Source organism: Zonotrichia albicollis, chromosome 1, assembly GCF_047830755.1.
Source record: "Zonotrichia albicollis isolate bZonAlb1 chromosome 1, bZonAlb1.hap1, whole genome shotgun sequence".
NCBI lineage: Eukaryota > Metazoa > Chordata > Aves > Passeriformes > Passerellidae > Zonotrichia > Zonotrichia albicollis.
The window spans coordinates 112,086,571-112,108,158 of NC_133819.1; the positions used below are offsets into that span (position 1 = coordinate 112,086,571).

A 21,588-nucleotide genomic window follows, 5' to 3' on the forward strand; every position below is an offset into this window, starting at 1 on the left:
ACTTTTCTGATGGTTACTGCTGTTAAGAAGTACTTGAAAGAGCTGAGAGAAAACTATGGCAAATAGATTTGTACATCCTGAAATGTTTGAAACAGTTTTCCAATTCATTTTTATTTGCATTTTCTAATAAAAACAGGACAAGACAGGATTCTGACTACTTTTGTGGGTTGTTCACCAGAACTGACCTAGAAAAATAGCAATCTCTAGAACATTATTTACTGTGTACTTGTTGTGAAGTGGATATTACAGGTTTTAATATAGCTGCTTGCTTCTTTCTGAGTGTTAACTCTCAAATTAGTTCCTCCCCTAGGTCTCAGCAGTGTTTCCAGGTTGTATGGACATTTCTCCTGCTTCCAGAAAGCAAGTTCCCTGCAGTAATGACTCATGTTAAATTAGGATGAAGTACTGCAAATGCCATTCAGGAGCAAGAGTGGGACAACACACAAAGTAAAGCTGTTCTGCACTGCCACAGCAGGACAATGACAAATAAGGGAGTAAACATACTTTGCTCTCAGGGATTTGTAAAAAAACAAATGGAAGAGTGAGGGCTTCTCTAACAGGCACCTGTCTGTCTTGCCTTACACAAGGTAGCAGCGACCAGTCACAGCAGCAGCAAACACCCAAACAGTGCCCTCACAGATGAACCCTGGTGCCCACCAGCCTCCTGCCCAGACAGACAGGGCCAGGGCACACACACACCAGATGGGTCTGAGGCTTAGGGAAAATGCACTCTGCTTGTTCAAAGAGCAAGATAAGAAAACAAACTCCCCCAGACCTTCTGGATTGCTGTGTCTCTGTTAAAATGCAGGGGTAATTCTCATTGAATCCTGCAGGAACCAGCAAGCAGCAGCTCACATATTTCTGTTCTGAGGCTAGGCAATTTGATGGGCTCACAGAAAGGGGGCTCTGGCTGACACTTGCACAGTTATAAAGCAACACACATAGGCAGCCTGTTTGCCTACAGCACTGCAGAATACCTCCACTTCACTTCCCAAACTGTGTACACCTCTATCTGTGTAGACCTCTATTTGAATCTGCATGGACACATGGGCATGGGAACAAAAACTGAGTACCTATGGCATTTTTATAGCAGTTGTAGCACAGCTCTAAATTCCCACACAGTGGTGAGTTCTCCTTTTAGATGAAGCCAGTTTCCGTCTCATCAGTGGTCTCAGCTTAAAAATGTGGAATTGAAGATGAGAGAATTAGGAGATTTCAGTCATTATGCTAGCTAGCAGTGGGAACCAAGTCTACTCCTGTCTCAATTCCACACAAGAATACCTATATGATTGATTAAATCTTTTCTACAAACCCAAGCCTGTTTTTTAAGTGCATGAAATAGTTGAACCAGATGTCTTGCTCCTTTGTACTACAACATTTTCCCTGTCATTTTGTTCTCAGGGCCAACAAATGTACAGCCCGGGGAAAAAAGAAAACCTTGGCAAAACCATGATTTGAGAAAAGACATAAGGATTATTTTGAGAACTTTCCTTGTGCCCACTCTGTTCTGAAAAGTTATTATTACTAAAACATACAAAAATTACTTTCATAAATCCAAAACTTTCCTTGTGCCCACTCTACCCTAAAAAATTATTATTAATAAAACATACAGGAAATTACTTTCATAAATCCACTGCTGCAGGCATTTCATATACAGTAACAACAGAGCTACAAAACCAAGCTGGGCAGGGAAATACCCAGCAAAGTTAAGTCCTGCTGCCTCCAAATCATTGCCACTGGCTTGTCTAGATGAAAAACTGGTTCAACAAAAATTTCAGTCATCAGACCAGAAAGACTACACCAAAATATTCAGGCTACAGAAGATCTGTGGCATGGGGTCCTGATCCAGCATGAGTCCTTGACCCTGTTGTGGAAGTAGTAATTCACAAAGGGAAAAGGTGTAGAAATCAAGGAGTCCTTTAATTCTTAAGGCTACTGCAGAATAAAACCTCTTCTCTCCTGCTAGTTGAAACTCTACTTCAAAACCCCTCAAATCATCAGGAGACTCAATAGAAGGAAAAGATGACCAGGCTCTATTATGCATTAAGAAATTTGTGTTTGGGATCTCTCCCTACACCCTCTGCAATTAAAAACAAGGGTCGAACTGAAACAAGGATCCTGATATTTCTAGAAAAGTGGTGAAATCCCCATTCCAGGGAGTGTTGGATTAATGAAATCTCCAGCAATAGCCCATACCTACTTATTGGTAAAACAAATCTGGCTGACTGCACAAGTCAGAAGTCAGTCAGGGTCTTGACACAATCCAACAGTCAAGGTTGTTTTTGAAGGCTTTCTTTATTAAAAAATATCTTGTAGCTGAACAGGAAGACATAGAATGCAGAACTGGGTTTTTTTGCTGGCTTCTATTTGGCAGTTTAAATGGCAAATGAACAAACTTCTAGCAAAATGAGGTTACCACAAATAATTTGGTATGGGCCTGTGAATTGATGGAGCACTTCTTAAGATCTGGGAAAACTCTGAATAAATCAGATAAAGGAAACAACTTTTGAGAAGAAATAAATATCCAATCCCAATTCTTCATGAAGAATCTTGATTCTCAATCTACTTCTCCTCCTTCTTTTTTTTCTGCCTTTTTATTTAAAATTTCAAAAGCAACTCCTACTCTTATTATTAAGTTTTTACCTTAAAATTTTCAACTGATGTTGCCAGGACTTTCATCACTGTCAGTGCCATGTGTTGCATCATGTTTGCTAGCCTTGAGAACACCATGGCAGTCATTTCAGCTGCTGATGGTCTTGGTTTCTAAAAGCAGACAGTGGAAGTCACTGCTGGGCACAGAAGTAAGTCTTGAGTGAACATGCTGCCCACATCACCCTTTCCACTGGTCCAGTGAAAGAGCACCTTCAGGCAATTCAAAGCATACTCACTACGCCCAGTCACAGAAGGGCCATAGGTCATATTTTCTCTGTCTGATTGCTTGAAAACAACCCTGCCTTGGCTTCACATTGACTGTTTTAGTAACAAAATTATAAAGATAGGATCAACAATCATCTTCACTTCAGTTTCCTAGCCACCTGAAAGACAAGTACAAAACAACACAGGGGAACAGAAAACCAGACCTAAAAAGATTTCAGGCCTTACCTCATCTTGCTGTGAATTTAGTAGCTGCAGCTTCATGTGTTTCATATAAGCCATAGTAATGGGCATGTTGTAATCAATCATACTGGTCACCAAAGTTGGAGGTTTTCCATTATCTGCAAAAAAAATTAGTAATTATGCATTACATGTTAATTGTGGAGGCTAAGTCAGCCTGTTCTGCAGTTAAAGTAAGACTGTTAGATTATTAAGCTCTAACTTTTGCATTTGCAATCACTTGTAGGCTGCACAAATTGAGTTCTCCCCCAAAAAAGGAAAACCAAGATCAAACCCTGAAAACTGATTAACTCTTCTGCCTTAAATGACTACAGCCCATATACCCCATCTATTCCTTACGCTTAAGCTCCCATACAAACATTTCCATAGCAAAATAAATTATTTCCTCCACATAAAACCATCTTTCTATTGAGGGTGCAGATGGCATTACACTCCATCCTTAAGTGAAAGCAGAGATTCACTACCTTCCAGCTTAAGTAAATGAGATGATCTGACGTAGTGAACTGTTACAAGTCTACCAAATTTATATGAACCCTCACTTAAGCTAGGAACCTGTAAATGGGTATTAGAAATGAAATTACTTTACATCCCACTATTTGACACTAAAACTACCTTTATGATCTGCTCCATCTGGGTTTAAATGCATTCTTTTCTGGCACTCTGAGCAGCTCATTAGAAATCGTGTCACCGCTTCTCTCGGTAGGAAGGCATAGGTCTCCGAAATCTGAAATTAATAACAAAATATAGGTGTTATTATGTAAGCTGATTGAGCATGATTTAACAGACCTGATCATCATATTTCCAAATAAGGCACATTATCTTTTAATGCCAGGAAGCACAATGAAAGCATGTTCTGCATACTATGTAGGATTTCAAGAAGCATCTCTCCAATCTGCCTACTTAGTATCTAATGGCTACTAACCGTTAGGACTGAACAAAATCCCATTTATATCAAAAGGGGGGGTTATTTTCTGTTTACAGTTAATTTCAAATTCCATTCAACAAAAAGATTAATATATAACAAAAAAAGTTGAAGAGAGACCTTTTTTTAACAGCCAATGCCAAAAAAAGAAAGCACTTGTCTTATGTGATCTATTTCTTTTGCTGCAACAATACATGGACAGATATAGGACTTGATTGATTAGCAGTAAAGAAGGTTGCCTTACTATTTTAACTTTGTACTTAAATGTTTTGAGAAATTTTTTTTCTAAAGCTTGTGGTTTTGTACTTTGGAGTACCTATGTTATTTTTACTAATAGTTAAAGAATTTGTGAACCAGTTGATTTTAGAGACTCTGCTTTACCTGGCAATATTTTGAAACAACAGATTTGAGTTGTTTCTTGGTTTCAACAAAATCATTGTTTCTAACCACATACTCACAAATAGGTACCAGAAGGATTTCTTTCTCTTTTGAGAAGGAGAGGAGGAAGAAGTTGTTACTGGTTTTAAAGATTGCATTTCCCTCACCCCAAAGGATGCATCTGTCTTTACAGACATTTTGCTCGCTGAAAAGGACCCGGAGGCTGGTGCCAAGCTGAAAATGAGCTAACAGCATACTCTCTGATCCCAGACAAACTACATCTCATACTGGCTACTTTAACTGTAGAGCCAACAGATCAAGAAAAATTATTATCCCTCTCTACTCAGTGCTGGTAAGAAAGAAGGTGGAATAATGTGCCCAGGTTTCCCCTCAAAGTTCACATTCTTCTCCACACTTCAAGAAGGCTGCTAAGAAGCAGGAGATGGCTCTGAGCCAGGCCATCATAGCAGCTGGAACCTAAAGGAAACCTTGAAGGAAAGGCTGAGGGAGATAGATTCCTTTCATGTAGGTTATGAGGCCAAGAAATATCTCATTTTAGTCCACTGCTGCCTGAAAGGGAGTTAAAAATCTGTAGAGAAAAACTCTTTATAATGTATATCTAGGGACAACAACAGAGGTATCTTGGGACATTCAAACCAAACATCAGCAGAGACTGTTACACTCCAGTGCACTGGAGCAGCTTTATCAGTTAGGTGGAGTTTGATGAAAACATCCAAACTTGGGTGTTTTCAAGCTAATAAAAGGCAAATGTATGGCTTTTCTGTGATTCCTTAGATATGTTGATGTATATACACTGAACAGTGCAAATGTTGTAATGAATCTCTAGCCTCTTTTTTCCCAGCTATGGTGACTATGTTATTATGGAGATAATCCTTAATGGAAGACCAAGGCCCAGCAAGAGAGATTAGGAGAGTGAGTTGTTAATCTGTTTGTACTGCCCTACTGTAGAACCTACAGCAGGATTTGATTTCCTATCAAGCACTATGCTGAGATGCAAGTCACACTAGGAAGTGAAGAAGAATGGAGATGGTGTGTATGAAAATGTGGCTACAGAAAGGACAAGATCAGAATTTAACTAGAATTAAATGGGATTACATATTGTCCTAATCAGTTCTGCCCCTTGACAGGGAGCTAAGAGGAGGAACGATGGTCAGTTTTAACTTTCTTACACTTTTCCACTTGGCTTGTCTCCTACTTAACCTATGTTGATTTTTACATTTCCTAAAACTCCATGGATCAAATTTATCAGTCACAGTATTTTTGAAAATAGGTGGAGTTTAAATTAGTGTTTGTTGATGTGACGTGTGTCACGTCAATACGTAGAAATTATGCATTGTAAAATGAGAATGCAAAATATACCATCATGTCTATAACATTGGTTTTTAGGCTGTTTATTGTTGTTGTTTTCTTATATAATGAAAATCTCTTTGGGAAGGGAGAAGAGAATTAGTATAAAAGCAAATATTGTTCTGTGATAAAAACTGGCAAAGATTTTTTCTGGGCCTGAAGCACCTTTTCTGAAAATTAAGGCACTAAATGAAGCCACTTTTGAATGGGAGGTCCTACTAAAAATACATTTTTAGATTATTTTTTCCTGTTTTTTATACCCACAGAGCAGATGCTTATTTACCTTTCTAAACATGAAAACACTGGTTATACTCATGCTTTACAGAAACTGAAAAAAGAACATAAAGCCAGCTAGAATTCAGTATTGAACAAATTGGAAAGCGCACGTACACAGCAACCTCTCTCTTACAACATTTAACATGCTTAGCACTGTGTTGAAATTAATGGAGCTTACCAATGGACTCATTAGTCCCCTGCATTTGATAGGAATGCTCCATTTATTCTAATCAAGCATCTCTGTCAAAATTCCAGTTCTGCTCAAACAAGATGAAATTCCTCCATGGAGAGAAAGTGAGCTAAGGCCCAGATTTGGTAGGTCTGCTCCACTGACTATAAGGGAACTGGGTTTTATAACTAAATTTGTCCATAGAGCAGATGCTCGTGTCTCCAACCTCCCACTGCAACACAGTTTTAAGGATGCCCTTCCCTAAATAACTCCAGATTTCACCAACTTCCTCCCCTGTTTATTTTATAATTTGAATCAATCACTGACATTCCTAGACTTCAGTCTGTATAAATTGGCATAACACAACAGGAATCACATTAAAAGAGATACATAAGGAGCATAGCCCTCAACATGCCTTATTCTTGTTGCCTGAATATATAGAAAAGAAAGCTATCTCCAATTTTCACTGCCAGGAAGCTGATGAATTGTCTCCTCTCAACTGCACAATTTCACACCCCCAGCAGTGCAGACCCTTGTTTGCCTTTCCTCCCTACATTGTAAGATGCAGATAGCCTCTTGCTGGCTCTGACCGAGCTCTGAACCAGATGTAGCCAAGAAATACTCAACCAAATTAGCACAAGGCTGAACATAAAATCCCTTCTTTCAGGTCTCAGTAGAGTTTACCAGATTGTGCACAAGACTGGACTGATGTAATTCATGGAGCTGGCTTGCATGTGAGTGTTTCAGAGAATAACCTGGAGGCCTATGACACTTTCTAAGTAATTACACAAAAATACCTGAGTGGTCTGATTTCATCAGGAAAAATGGTTTCTGTCCTTTACTCTATCCAAAAGAAGGAAGTAATGACTCAGCCCTTGCTGATGTTGTATCCTCTCACTGCCTTCTGTGGCCCAGCTCCTAGCCTTCTTCTCAAGGCTATTAGCTAATAAAACATATAGCCAGACCATCTTTTTCAGTGATGTGTTATAAAAAAAGAATATGGGTTTATTGTAAATCCATGCCAAAAAAAAAAAAAAGATTCAAAGATGAACATACTTCTACATTTTAAGAAAAACTAAAGCCAGAAAAAAGAAGTGGGAGATATTGCCTTATTTACATTCATACTCTGACAAATCAGACTGTAATATTTTTGGCATGACTTACAAGAAACTTCTAATGCACATGCCCATTCCCATCAAAGAACGAGTGCTGATTTACCATACTGATAAAATTACTTGAATTGATTAAAAAAATATTATAACTATACTTTTCTCAAATATATAACCTCTAGAAATATCCTTATGGGATTCCTTACTCTTACTTGTGTTTTTATGGCACATAAGTACATCTTCTGCTGCTTGTAGAATGTGTTATCTCATAACTGGATGTGTTCTGTATCATGGAGAAATCAGAAAACCGGCAAATTCTAGCAGGTTTGTGTTTAGGTATTGCATACTAGGTATAGCTATTATAGCTATATGCCTTTTTACATTGTAAAGATATATGAAGAAGAAACAGAACTTCCAGAGCATTAAGCAAAAACCACAAAAATTACACAGGGTTTGTTTTAGCCTCAGAAATTAAAAGATAAGAAGCAAGAATACAGTCCATGTACATCTACATATGTTTGGCTTTAACTCTGAATTGAGAGGAAAAGGAGTTGACTTCAGTGGTTCCAGAGTCAAAGCTTTTATGATCTTACCATTAACAAAAACTTTTTGGTATATTTTGACATACATGACTGCATCCAAAGCATCATGCAGCAGTGAAGGCCAGTCTAGGCTTGTTTACTGGATCCCATGAAGAGCACAGGCAAGTAATCCACTACCTGAGCATGCAATCTGATTTATATTGGAGCTAAGCAATGAATGTCCTAAGTGTCTGTGAGAAGCCTATTTCATTCCTACTGCATCACTACAGGCAGGGAAAACAAGCAAAATTTCCTTTTTGCTCTCCCATACTCAGATGATTTAAGTGCAGGATGTTGTGATGATGTAGCTTTCAGAGCTAAATTTTTGCTTGGAAAGTTAACAAGTCCTAAACTGAAAGGCAGATTTTAGGACACATATGGCAGAGTAGGAAAGACAAGTGTGAGGAGAGGGAGTGAAATTTTGCAAGTGAACCTATTAACCTCTAAAGAATTAACATGGAGGGTGTATGTGTAGTCTGGAAGATACAATGTGTCAGAATAGAGATTCTGCATGTGCGTTTGTATTTTTCTTAATTAAGGAGGGTAAAGGGGGAAAAGATGATCAAAAGAAGACTCCAGGAGGAGGGAAAGAGAGAAAGATAGGGATAGAGTGAAGATGGTAGTCTGTCCTGGGCCCACAGCCATCAAACCAGGTGGCAGAAATTGGTTTCTTGATGACAGGAGGGCAGGCAGCCAAGGGAAGCCCTCTCCTTTCCTCAGCAAGAGGTCAGAATGGAGGGCTGACACAGGAAATCAGATCTAGCACTGCTGGGAGTTTTAGCAAGAGCTCACTACCCTGCTACACTGTGGGAAATGCTGTTCCCTCATGTGCTAAACTTGCACTTCACAGCTCCCTTCCCTTCTCCCCTCCTCTAGCAAAAACTGCTTTCTGTGAGGGAAGCAATGGGAAACACCTGCGAGTGGGACAATTGCCAGGACACTGAACACTCACCCTTTGCAAAGAATCAGGCTCATAGAGTAAAAGTGCACGGGGCTTGGCTGTTTTGCCATGCACACAAGAACAGTGTGGATGCAAGAATTTAAGCATGCTAGGGCCCTGCACAAAGCTCAAGTTCTTCTACTTTCCCAAGGACAAGTCTGTCCTGTACAGAAACCAGCCAAGACCCAAACCTACTTTAGCCCTGTTTTATCAGGAAGGACATGATGTTATCTCACAGAGCAACCTGTCAAAAAATTATTCCCTGAGGAAAACACACTCAGTGTGATGCTCACAGGGGACTCACAAGCACATTCTTGTTTTGGGAGGGGAAAAGAACCCCCTGTTTCTCAGTCTCAGCAAGGCTTTTCTTAGGCTGATAGGAGAGATGGGAAGCTACTCAAAATCTTGATCCAAAATCAAGAAACATTTATCACTGGGTGATAACATTTAACAGCTGGGTGAGGCAAAAAAACCCAGATATTACCCCACATCTTAAAGGCTCCTGTTAATGCCTCAGATGTTATATATTTATGTACTACCTATCTGATGAGAGTCTTGTCTCAGGCTGCTTTCCCTTGACACATTAGTATCTCCACGTGTTTTACAAGCCTACTCCTTCCAGCTCATCAGCCCAGTGGCTCTTTTTTCATTTATGGGTTGGGAGTCTTATTAACCAACCCATTTCACCTGCTCAGACATGACAACCCTCACCCACAATTCAAGTTCACTGCTGTAGTGTTTCAAGATTTTGCACAGAGACTCATAGACTCAACAGAGATATTAGATCATCCTTCACAGTTAAAAAATTCAAGTAGAATATCTACATAGAATTAAAGGTGCTTAAGGTAGCTATGAGACTTATACACAGCTCTCAGATAATGCACTTAGTTGTGGGAAAATGTGTCCAGATATAACATAGAAAGGTAAGGCACCTTCTCAATTGTTTAAATTAATGAAAATCTAATACATTTTATAAGGATATCAAAACAAAGTAAGAAAAGTCAAATCTGTTCTGAAATATAGGGCTTAATCCCTTTGTCTGGCCTGACAGTACCAATAGCTGGGCATGATAAGTAACACAGATGTTTTAGCTTGCCAGCCTCATCACAGACCATTTGCACTTCTTGCAAAGTGTAATAAGGCTATTTTTTCCCCTGGTTTGCACTGAATCACAGAGTTATCCTGACAGCTTGAGCCTGTTGCATTATGCTGCTACTGTAGCCACAACTTTTCCCAGTTACTCCCACCTCTGATATACCCTCAACACTTGTATTTAAGTTGTAGACACAGATGAATAGTTTAAATCAAGAAATGTAGTTCTACAAAGGCACAGAAAGCCTGCTATGCACTTGTTGCAGGCCTTTCCCAAATACACCAGATGGATTCTTTTCCTGAACACTTCTCTCCCATGCGTCCCCATCCCCAGTTTGATGCCACAGTTCTCCTTTCAGAGTGGGATGTCTGTACAGAAATAACTCCCTGAGAACACAGAGTGAAAAGCACTACCCCAAAATGAAGAGCTGCTCTTAGACACTGAGCTGTGGCAGCACCTGCGAGCGGAGATACCCCCGCGAGGTCCCGGTGCTTTCTCCTGACAACTCTGCTGCCATCAGCATCTCACTCCACCGCCTGTGAGGCCCAGCAGAGCACCCAGGGGAATGCAGGACAAGCATGGCCCTCTTTGGGCACCACTGCTTCCCCTTGCCCTGAGGAACATGCTCTTTTCACCTTCTGCATCTTCCGAGTCACCTGTGCCCCTGCTGAGCAAGCGACTTGGCCAGGCCTTGTGTCACATATCCTGCCTTTGTCAGGGAATCATCTCCCAGATCAAGATCCTCAATGTTTTCCCTGTTTGTAAACTTCCCTGGGAGCTGGGAAAGTAGCTGAGATTAAAAGCACCACATTAATTATTCCTTTACTCTGGCATACTTTGGATAGGATTTAAAGTTCTTGGTTTCATTTTACATGTATAAGCCACATCTGGGTTATTTGCTGGTATAGATCTACTTAAAGTTATGCTGGCAAGGAACACAGCACATCAATCTTATCTTGTATACAAGTCTGGTACCCAAAATGAACACAAAACCTGCCAGTTAAGTAGGGCACTCCTCCTGTTTTGCATATTTTCAAGGTTACTCTCCCACATCATACACACAGAGTTGATACAATTCCCTTCTGGTCTTTTAGTGTGCAGAGGAGAAGAGAATGGGACCTTATTCTAAACTTAAATATTGAAGGACAGAGGCTTTCCTAATTTATCTAGAGGGTTTGTGCCAAAAATCCTAAAGTTTGAGCTTGGTACATTGCTGCCCCAATTAAAATGGAAAGGCTCTTTCCAGTACTCTGCTCTTTAAGAGGTCTCAAGTACCACATCCTGTTTATCTTCCTGCACAGTGCTAGTGTAGGAAGTTCCACACAAATCAATCAGTTGTAAAAATATCATGCAGTTAACATAAACAAGGCAGTGCAGATTCCCTAAATGAGTTTGTCAAGTGTTCTGAACACATTTTTAGAGAGACATTCTGATGTATTTTAGCACGCCAGCACCCAGGGTGACTCTATCAAAAATTAAAAAGACTCTAGCTATACCAAATTTGTAACTCCATGTAAATGCAGACAGTAGTTAATTAAGTCACCTTTGACAATTTCATTACCCTTACAATCATTCTGAAGTGTATTCAGAACTTTGTGTGGAGCAGGTTTTCTATTGAAAATGAGACTCACACACATATAAGCAAATTAATTACTTAAAATCAATATGTTCCAATTCTCAAGGGCTGTGCCATTAATTTTTCAGAAATACTTAGGTACTGAAAATCCATGACAGTATTTATGAACTTCAGAAGTTCAGGAATTTTGTACCAAACTTGTGGTGTTTTCTTCCCATAATTTCTCTGTTAAAAGGTTTTTTTAGGTTATCTGGTGAGAGAATGGAAGCAATGTGACTAGATCATGCCAGGGGTGAATTATAAATAGCAATTGTAGCACAGAGTTTGTGAAGCACATCTCCTATAAAAGTTCTTCACTCAAACCATTTGGTGAATACTTATGTATGACAAATACATGCAGAGATCTCAGGGATGATTCACTTCTGACACGTGAATAAAGAAACAAGACTAAATTAATCTTGTTCCAGATTCACTTAATGAAATTAAACCCCACCAGAGTACTTCAGTTTGATTTATAAAGCTTTTAAAATAAAATGTTTTGGGAGACAGTTACCTGAGATATTACCTTATTCCTCCTTACAGTGCCACAGAGGAGGTAGATACTGCGTGGCTTCCTGGAACAGACTGACACTATATCTCTTAATTTTACTAAAGGCATTTTCATGGACAGGTGCAGTAAAGGAGCATGCCTTTCCCCAGAAGGTCTGGGGGTTTGATGCCTGTTTACTTAAACTAATACTTATGACAGAATAGAGAGCAAGAATTGAAATTTGTTTCTTCTGGAGTATTTTTTCCATTTTTTTAATCTATGGAAGCCTTTCAAAATTATATATGTGAATCTTGTCACTGGGAAAGGTAACTCAATGCCCTTGATAAATTAATATACAATTAAATGAATGCACAAATATTGCAGACTGACAAAAACTTACATTTTGGCACCCTTAAAGATGCAACAAGCTCATGTCTCAATTGCAATAGAAGTTGACAATAGATGAAACTACTGTGTAGGCTACTGAATCTGCACAAATAGTTCTTCTCACCAAAGATACACTAGTCTTTTATGTTATTCACAATAAACAAATTTCTTATCTGACCTGCAATCATGGGATTCTCACAGTAGTAAATATTATACTTGGCACACATTTGTGGGATGATGACTTGAAGTATTGTATTTACAGTTGGCAGCATTCCTTATAGCTGTATATTAGTCTAAGACACTTGTGACCTATACCTTTGAACAGCCTACTGAGTTAAAACAAAATAGAAAGAGAAAGGTCAATGGAAAATATCACTTTTCTAATGTTTTCTGAAAGAGAAGATGAAGTATCAAAATGGCTGAGGTGCCAGGTGAAAATTAATTTAGAGAGTTTGTGTTAGATCACCCTGAAATAACACTCCAAGCCCTACAAAAGCACACCCAGATGAAAGATGTCTTCATATGTCTATCTTAAGGTCAATACCTCTGGGAACAAATTATAAGAAATTTTGCCAAGAGCTTATCCCTCAACAAACCATCTGAAATAGCCTATAAATAAAATATCTGTGAAGGGATTCACAGATATAGAGAAAAGATTGCTGTAAGGGTGAAAGAAACAGTAATGGAAAAACAGCTGTTTCTTACAGCCAAAATTGAATCAGAAACCTGGAGCTTCCCCATATTCTGGTGACTTCTGATAAAAAAACAGCTCACATAACCCCAGGCTGTTTTTAAGATGAAGAACTGTGTCCAGGGTGATAGGTCACCTCAGGGCCCTGTCCACAGCTCCCTGCCAGCCTCATCCCACTGGGACCAGGGGGAGAGGTGCCTTGGATGCCCTGCAGTCTGGTCAGGGGAATGTGATGGGACCTGGCTGGGCACCCCTGCCCTGCCACCCTGGGAGATCCCCTGGTGCTTCAGCAACTGGAAACAGCTGGGCAGGTGGGTCAGGATCAGCTCTCTGAGTGTGCCTGGCACTATCACAGCCCTGCACATGGAAAGTCAGTCATCCAAACCCAGGCAAGACCATGAATTTTAAGCACCTTGGGAAAGTGTAGCAAGTGTTTCATTAGTTCTCCATAGGACAGCAAAGTCTTATATTTGTGTCACCAATCACAAAAGCCATTTATAGCTATTTCAGGACTACGAGGCAATTAAAATTTTTTAAATAGTATTTTCTCTCTACTCAGCCAGTTTATGCAGGAATGGGAAGTGCCCCCTCAACACTTTCATTATTATACCTAGTAGTTTTCCAGTCCTTTGAATTTAGGACATGTACAAGTTTTCATACCATTAAATCATTAAGTATCACTTAGTCTATGGCAATAACCTATAAGGCACCTTCATTTATATGCTGAAACACAGAAATCCATTTAGCCAAGTTGTGACAATACCTTCTATGTCTGCTTTAACACTCCATCCATTTAATAGCAATTAATTAATACAGAGCTATTAGAAACCATTATAGAAATAGCAAATTCTCTTCTTGTACCAATGAGAGAATGTCTAGTGAAGTCAGTGCATATGGCCCTTATTATACAGCAAATGTGATTTCTAAACAATATGTTTTCATGCACTAATGAAAGATCTCTGAAATCAGTTTGAGTGAGGATGTCAGTACTAATCTAGTTGGGAAAAAACCCCCACAAATCTCATGCCATCCGACCAAACCCAAATAACTCACATTTTTAGAAACTCATGTTCACTTTAAGCTGTTTTTTTGTACTTACTGCTTTATAGGTTCTCTTTTGTCCAGCATGTTTTCTGATTTGTTCTCCATTGGGCCCAGTTTCAACATGCATGGAATAGATAATGTCAAAGAAATCTTCTACGACGGCCACCCGCCGTAAAGACAGCTTCTCATCTACACCTACTCCATCCTGAAAAGGGAAAAAAAAAGAACAGAAAAAGTAAGGGAGACAAGATGAATAGACAAATTATGATAATCATGAGACACATTATTGTCCTTATATAGAAGGGAGTTAAAGACCCATTAATGTCTGAAGATCACCCACCATGCAAATAACAGACGCAGTATTGTAGGAAAGCTGTGTGATGAGAAGGATCACGCCTGCAAGCAGCCCATTTTGCCAAACCAGGGCATTTGGCTTCTTGATAGGAAGTGATCTTCCACTCCAGTATTTTAAAAAACAAAACAAAAACTATCTGTGCTTCTTTCTCCAAATGCAGAAACATGATTCAAAGGCAGAAGCTGTCTCAAACACATAGCACAAAAATGCATTATGTGGTTGTTAGCAAGGATGCAACAGCTCTGTTATTCTCTCACTCCCCAGTAAATCTGTGCTGAGTATTTCATAAAGATGTTTAATAAAAGGTTTTAATTCAAAGAGCTGATTGTAATTATGAATATGAAGGAAGTTGTAATAAACAATTTGCCCTTGCAAAAATTGCAAAGACATACTATATGAAGACATACTACATGAAGATATACTACAATATGAGGAAAAGAAAGGGGTGTTTTAAATAGTTTCTACTTTTGCACACAGATGTCCAGTTGGAAGAAGTGGAAAAGTGAGAACACCTAGCATCTGATTTTCAAAAGTGATAGTGTCAGGGTAGATAAACACTTCTGAAAAGGAACAGTCCCCAGCGTCTCTGAAATTAACCAGTGCAGTTCAGCTCCCACCCTTTTAACAGAACCATCCACATTTTGGTGGATGTTTTGTTTGTTTTACAGCTGCCTATGGATTCAGTTCTAATGAAGGAGCAGAATATTCTTGTTTTCCCAGAATAGAGATCTATCAAACAGGCTGCAGTTTGTAATACAACACCAGTATATGAAAAATAAAATAAGAAGGGCCAATTCACTTGTACTCCAACTCTGTATTCAAATTTAGATCTTTGGAGGCAGCAGTATAATCTAACATTCACTGTGTATTTTAAGCAATAACAGTGTTCCAAACTGAATGTATTTTATAATACCATTACTGCTCATTTAATTCATGCCACAACAAAACTGATTTACATGGGCACTTCTATGATAAAACACATGCAATTATGGATGCAGTGACCAAATATAGACAAAGATGAGAAATTAAAAGATAATAACTCTGTATGACTCCCACTTGCTGCTCCCCAGATCATAACTTCTTGCTAACCCACTCCACTAAGTTTGCTGTATGTGGACAAACGTGATTCATTTTTCTCACTCCCCTTATTCTAATTCCAGCCCACCTAAATTGTTCATATATTTCAAAGGAAGAACCCAAATAATCCCAACGGCTCCAAGAACCTGCCAGGGTGATGAGAGGAGCTCTGACACGTTCCTAGTAGCAATGGAGAAAATGTCAATTTTACGTGTTTAGAGCGTAACCTTCTAAATGTGCATTATCCCAAGTGACAGTGGGTTAGGAGGTGTTGATACACCAGCCAGACAGGCTGTGCCCTGTCCTGCTCTAGTATGCCCAACTTTCTTCAGAGAGGTCCCTGCCCAAAGCTACATGGTCTCTTACATTGTGTCCTTTATCTCCAGGAGACAGATGGACCTGGGCAGAACCTTGGCACATGTGCGATGAGAGAACTGTCACAGTTCTAATGGAAATGACTGTTGAGGATTGAGGGTGGAAGAACATGAGAAATTTGCAGGGCAATCTCCACCACAGGTTAAAGCCTCAGATCTGCTGGGAACAGTTGTTCTGAGAAAGCTGTGAAGCTCCCAGCCCACTATCAGCTGCTGACCGCTAGCTCAAAAACTTTGTGGAGTTGGGACAGGTTTTGGTTTAAGCATCATTAAGAATTTGCTTGGCACTATACACCACCATTGCCTACTCTTTAAAAAAACTTGCTTTAGACATAGGGCCAACATCAAATTCAGATCTGTGCAGCTTTAATCTTTAGGGGAATTCACATGTGAGCACTGTAGGGGGGCCCATCTTCAATCATTATTTTCTCACCACCCAAACAGCACAGTGGGATCCCTGATGATTTCAAACACTCTTATTATGACGACAGTGTTATCTCACACTGCTCTCCAAATACTCAGAAGTTTATAGTGTTGATTAACTGACAAAGATTTAATCTGTTTATTACTAATTAGCTTTATTTTATGAAATTTCCTATGAGGGAGCTCTCTTTTTTAATTAAAAAGAAATGCATTACAACAATATTAATTTAAAACCTGAGATGCCACCTCAGTAGAGCTGACACATGCAAACATTATGAATACATTTAAAGAAGAAGCTCGGGAATGAAGCTCAGTTTGCTGCTTTTGGTGGCCATAGTGTGCAGTGCTCTCTGTAATGGTCTTCCTACGTCCCTCCCCAGACATGGAGACCCAAAGGTTGGCAGTATGAGCTGGGGGTGCTCTGGGAGGGGTATTTCTCCATGTAGCTGCCTAAATCAATAAGCATTGATAGTACTTCTAAAAATACACAGAAGTGAAGTCTGCACAAATTGTCATGACTTCTAATTGAAGTGCTAGAAAATGAATACAAACTTTCCAAACCTTTTCATTCAAAAAGGGCAGGAAAGAAAAGGCTTAAACAGAGTAGAAATTGCTTCAGGGGCTGTAATTAAATATCTACATCTGTAACTTTACCTAGTGGAGTCTGGACATGAGTGAGTTGGCTTCATCCTGCTTGGTGCTGTCTAAGAAAATGAGGTAGACCTTGATTCAAAACACCTGCAGTGCTGTAGGAGGTGCCGAGGTGCTGTGAGTGAACTGCTCAGTTCATCCAGCACACAATGCTGGGCAGTGCCATAAGCCTCAGCCGCAGAAGCAATACACCAGATAAGTGATTTGAATAGGGTAGCTACTTACTGACACTTTTGATATTCCATGCTGACATCCCAATAGGTAAAAAGCTGGGAAATTTATAAAACCTCAAATCTCCATTTAAACCATGAAGTCTCTAAGTGGACACAGTTGTATCAGACTTTCCTGCCATATGCCATTATACTACACTTTTATCATGAAATTGCTATTTTATAAAGACATTAACAAAGCAGCTCTGCTTTATAAGCTGACTTTGGGTAAATATTTTCACAGTGCCTAAGGGGACAGGTTTTTAGCTTCAACTCAGGCTAAAAAAAAACCTGAATGAGAGAATGCATCATAATGCTATTCCCATGACTGAAAGGCTATGAAATGTCCACAAGGGACAGGACAAGTAATAGGCTTAAACCACAGAACAGGAGATTTACATCAGACATTTGGAAAAACTTACTATTGATGGGGATAGTCAAGCTCAGTAACAGTTTGCCTGGGGAGGCTGTGGGATGTATATCATAGGAGGATTTTGAGACCACGTTAGGCAAAAATCTGTCAGGGATACTATGAGTAAATCCTGTCTTGGGTATACTAGATATTAATTGAGTTTCTTCTTGATAATTCTAGGAAGCTTAAATGCCACTTTCAAAGTGAGTTGGGCAGTAGCAACTCTGGAATAGCAAGGAGGATATTTATAAATCACTGAGGTATTTTTAGGACTTTTATTCAGCACGGAAAGGGTCCAAGCCTCACTTTCAAAAATGATTTAGGAATGGAAGCCTCACTGAATGCTTTACTTCAAGCATTGAACCTAGACTCTCCAATCTTTCAGGCCATTTCATCCCTCTCCTTTCAGCAATCACTGAGGTGTGCCATGCCCTGTCCTAAACCAGTTTTCTCAGATGCCTCTCTGGCCAGCAGTGTGACACACACTGACAAACCACCTTCATCCTTATAGCTGCTGGAATGGTTTCAATCTCTATCAGTGAGATTTTACTGTTTGCATTACAGTTTTTCCTGTTTACTCTTGTTTTTATGTATATCTAGAGATTCTCCTGGATATCAGGAAAATCTTAGGATACAAATAAAGAAATGTTTCCTTTCATTTTAAGCACTACAAATTGCATTTGTTCTCTGAGATTAAATTTGTTTCCTCAGGGTTTTGGTTTTTTTTAATATCTAGACAAAGAATAAGTTTCTGAACAGAAGTGAATTTTACAGAGAGTTGTGCACCTCCCAGAAAGTGCTAAGGATCTCTGCGAACCAGGATGGCTGGGGAGACAGGCAGTCTCTTCTATTGAGGTTGAATCTACAGGGCTTGTCACAGTAAAGAAAGGAAGAAAGTTTGCTAGTAAAGCAAATAGATAAAACTCTTAAGGCAGCAAAAATATCTATTAAATGAAAGGTTGTCATTTTTATAGTTACTTTGCAGAGGAGAAAATAATTTAATACAAGCCTTTAAAATTAATGCCACTGAAACAAGAGCGCTTGTAATTCCTTGCTGCCCCATCTCCTGTTGAAATTTCTAGGAGGAAATAGGTCTCATAAAACATCCTCTTGCTTTATGAATGAATATAACTATCAGCATCTTGACAGTGTTTGAAAAATATTCCTATAAAGGCATGATAGACAGAAATAGAAAATAAAAGGAAAGTCTTGGTTGGTAGTTTTATAGAAAATGTTCAGGTCTATAAAAGCCTCTGTTGTAAAAGCATCAAAGCTAGAAGCACCTAAAAAACATTACGAGTAGATGCAAATAACAATGCACCTAAATATTTCATTACATAATATGAATCTCATATAAATCTAAGACTGCTTTGAATGCAGAAATATGATGTGCAACATTTTTCTCATATAATCAGTTCAGACAGCAACAGAGTTAAAGCTCATTTATGCCCCCACACCTCTGCTGACTCGTAGCACATTTTGAATTTCCCCTGGATGAGAAAAAAAGTCTTTTGCTGACTGAAACACCATACTCTGAATAAACAGAAAGTTTTGCTCATAGCCCTACACGTTGTTAGTTCATGCATAATGACCTCTTGACATGATTGTATGTTTTACTCCCTCAGGGTTCAAGATACGAAAATTTTGTATGGAAAGTGTTAGGAGGAAGCAATGGTAGTTATGTATAACATGAACCCTATATATCTGTCTGCAGAAATAATTCAAAACAAATTAATAAATTGAAAATCTCATTTTACATTATTTCTTTTATCTGCTCATTCAGTAAAATAACTGTAAAATATATTGATATTTAAAATAGGGATGAGTGTTTCATAATGCCTCTTACTCCCATAGAAATGAAAAAATTACTTTAATCAGCCCATGTATTTGAACTCCCAGGTTATGAGTACATCCATTTGAATATCTGACTCATTCCTGTCAACACAGTGAAAATCCACAAAAGAGAAAAAGTTACTAGTATTTGGTAGCTATTATTAAGTAGCCTAAAATAAATAAACTGATCATTTCTATCCAGTTCCAAATGGATAGATAATAGCAAAAGTATTTATTTTTTTAAATTTATTATTTGAAATTTACAGTTTTTGTTCATCATTATATCATGTTTGAACAGCAAATCTCATTTTTTGCCAGCAGATGGAGACAGGAAAAATCAGAGTTAATAAAACAGATACACCAAAACCATTTCCAGCTGACAATTTCTCCCTTTAGAAAAAAACATACACTACAAGAACTAAAAAATAAGCTAGGGCATGGCAGCAATGAGTCAAACTAATTGTAGATATAGATCATGAAAACAAAGAGAATAAAGTGAAGAAAAATGGCAAATTAATTTACCCTTTGAGATGAGAGACTAAAACTAAACCACAGACACAGAGTTTTGGTGCATTATGAAAGCTGGAGGTGACAAAAAGTCCTCTTACTTGGCTTGATAGGTGAGTACAAAACAACCAATACACAAAATCCAACAACCAATACTGAGCAGAAGTCCCTTTCTTCTTTATCTCTTGAACTGTTCCAGATGATGGGAAAGCACCAAAGCCAAATCTCTGTCCATAAACGGTGAAGGGTGAATGCTGGGTGCCATATAAGTCTAAAATATCCCACCCAAAAGGGCTATCCTACTGTTGTTTCAGGTGAGGCCATCATCTGGTGCAGATCACTAGCTCCATTAAATTAAGCTCTATCAAGTAGAGGGAATGGGTTGTGAAACTCAACTTGCCAAATTGTGAAAGGAAGGCCTGTCACCTGTCTTTCCTTGCAGCATGGTAAAATAGGCCCAGAGATTATTTCACGATACACAAAATATTGTCAAGGGTATTTTCAGAGGTTGCTTTGGCATGAATAGGATAAGAACCTGGCCAGTGGCCTCTGCAATAAATATTTCATGCTCTTTCCATATTAAAGGGCAAAAACTTTGCTTTCTCATCTTTCTTCAGAAGTGTATATGGATAGCAAGAGGCAGAAACTGATGCACAGGAAGTTCCACCTGAATATGAAGAAGAGCTCCAACTCCTGTGCAGCGACCATGCAATGGGACAGATTGCCCAGAGAGGGTGTGGAGTCTCCCTCACTGGAGATACTCAAGAACTGTCTGGATGTCATCCAGTGCCATGTGCTTTAGGATGACCCTGCGTGAACTTGGAGGTTGGACCAGATGGCCACAGTGGTCCCTCTCAACCTGACCCATTCTGTGAAAGGTAGATCTATCATCAGTGAGAGTGCAGAAAATATTTGAACTAAAACATGGAGTGCATGTACTGACTTTTGAGTCTCCTACTAAAAACAAGCATGGACATGGGAAACAAGAGATAATTTCAAAAAGATGCCTGCACTCAGAGCCTTGAAGGAATGGCAGGAAACCCTGTGATGAACACAGGACAGCCAGAGCCCTGATTGCAGTTCACTCTTCACAGTTGAGAGCTGCTTCTTAACTGAGGTCTGAATACCTTTTCCCCTCAGCACCTGATTATTTTTTCCTTTGATGTTTAAACATTTACACAATCCTTCTGAACAAAAGCAGGTCAGAAGCTGGGTCACACTTCACTGTTCATGAAGTTTGGTTAACTGCAGGCTAACCAAACACCACTAGCTGGATCTCTATCAGCAAGCAGGTCACCACAGGAGCAGCACAACTGTGAGCAAAGCACGTGATACCAAGGAGCGCGTGCTACACCGTAAGCATTTCAGGACATCTCTAACCTGGACCTCTGCAATGGGCACAATTCTGGTCACAACCCAGTAGGTGCATGTCTATCAAGTGCCAGTTTGCTTTCACTGAAAGAAATTTGTTTATATACTGAAAAAATATTACACTGTGAAACAAAGACCAGCAAACATGGTCAGGAGCTTTGTTCCAAAGACACGGATGTTTTCCAAACTAAATAAATGC

At 39.2% G+C, this 21,588-nt stretch overlaps 1 protein-coding gene across 4 annotated transcripts in view; it reads right to left on the reverse strand.

Moving 5' to 3' along the window:
* NOL4 (nucleolar protein 4) overlaps positions 1-21,588 on the reverse strand; it is a 187,580-nt gene that overhangs the window by 138,119 nt on the left and 27,873 nt on the right. For all 4 annotated transcript variants that reach the window (XM_074550577.1, XM_074550574.1, XM_074550570.1 and 1 more), the window contains exons 2-4: positions 14,233-14,382; positions 3,727-3,838; positions 3,103-3,215 (exon numbers count right to left, since the gene is read on the reverse strand). In XM_074550577.1, coding sequence (XP_074406678.1) covers positions 3,103-3,215; positions 3,727-3,838; positions 14,233-14,382 — 375 coding nt within the window. The remainder of the gene's footprint in view (positions 1-3,102; positions 3,216-3,726; positions 3,839-14,232; positions 14,383-21,588) is intronic.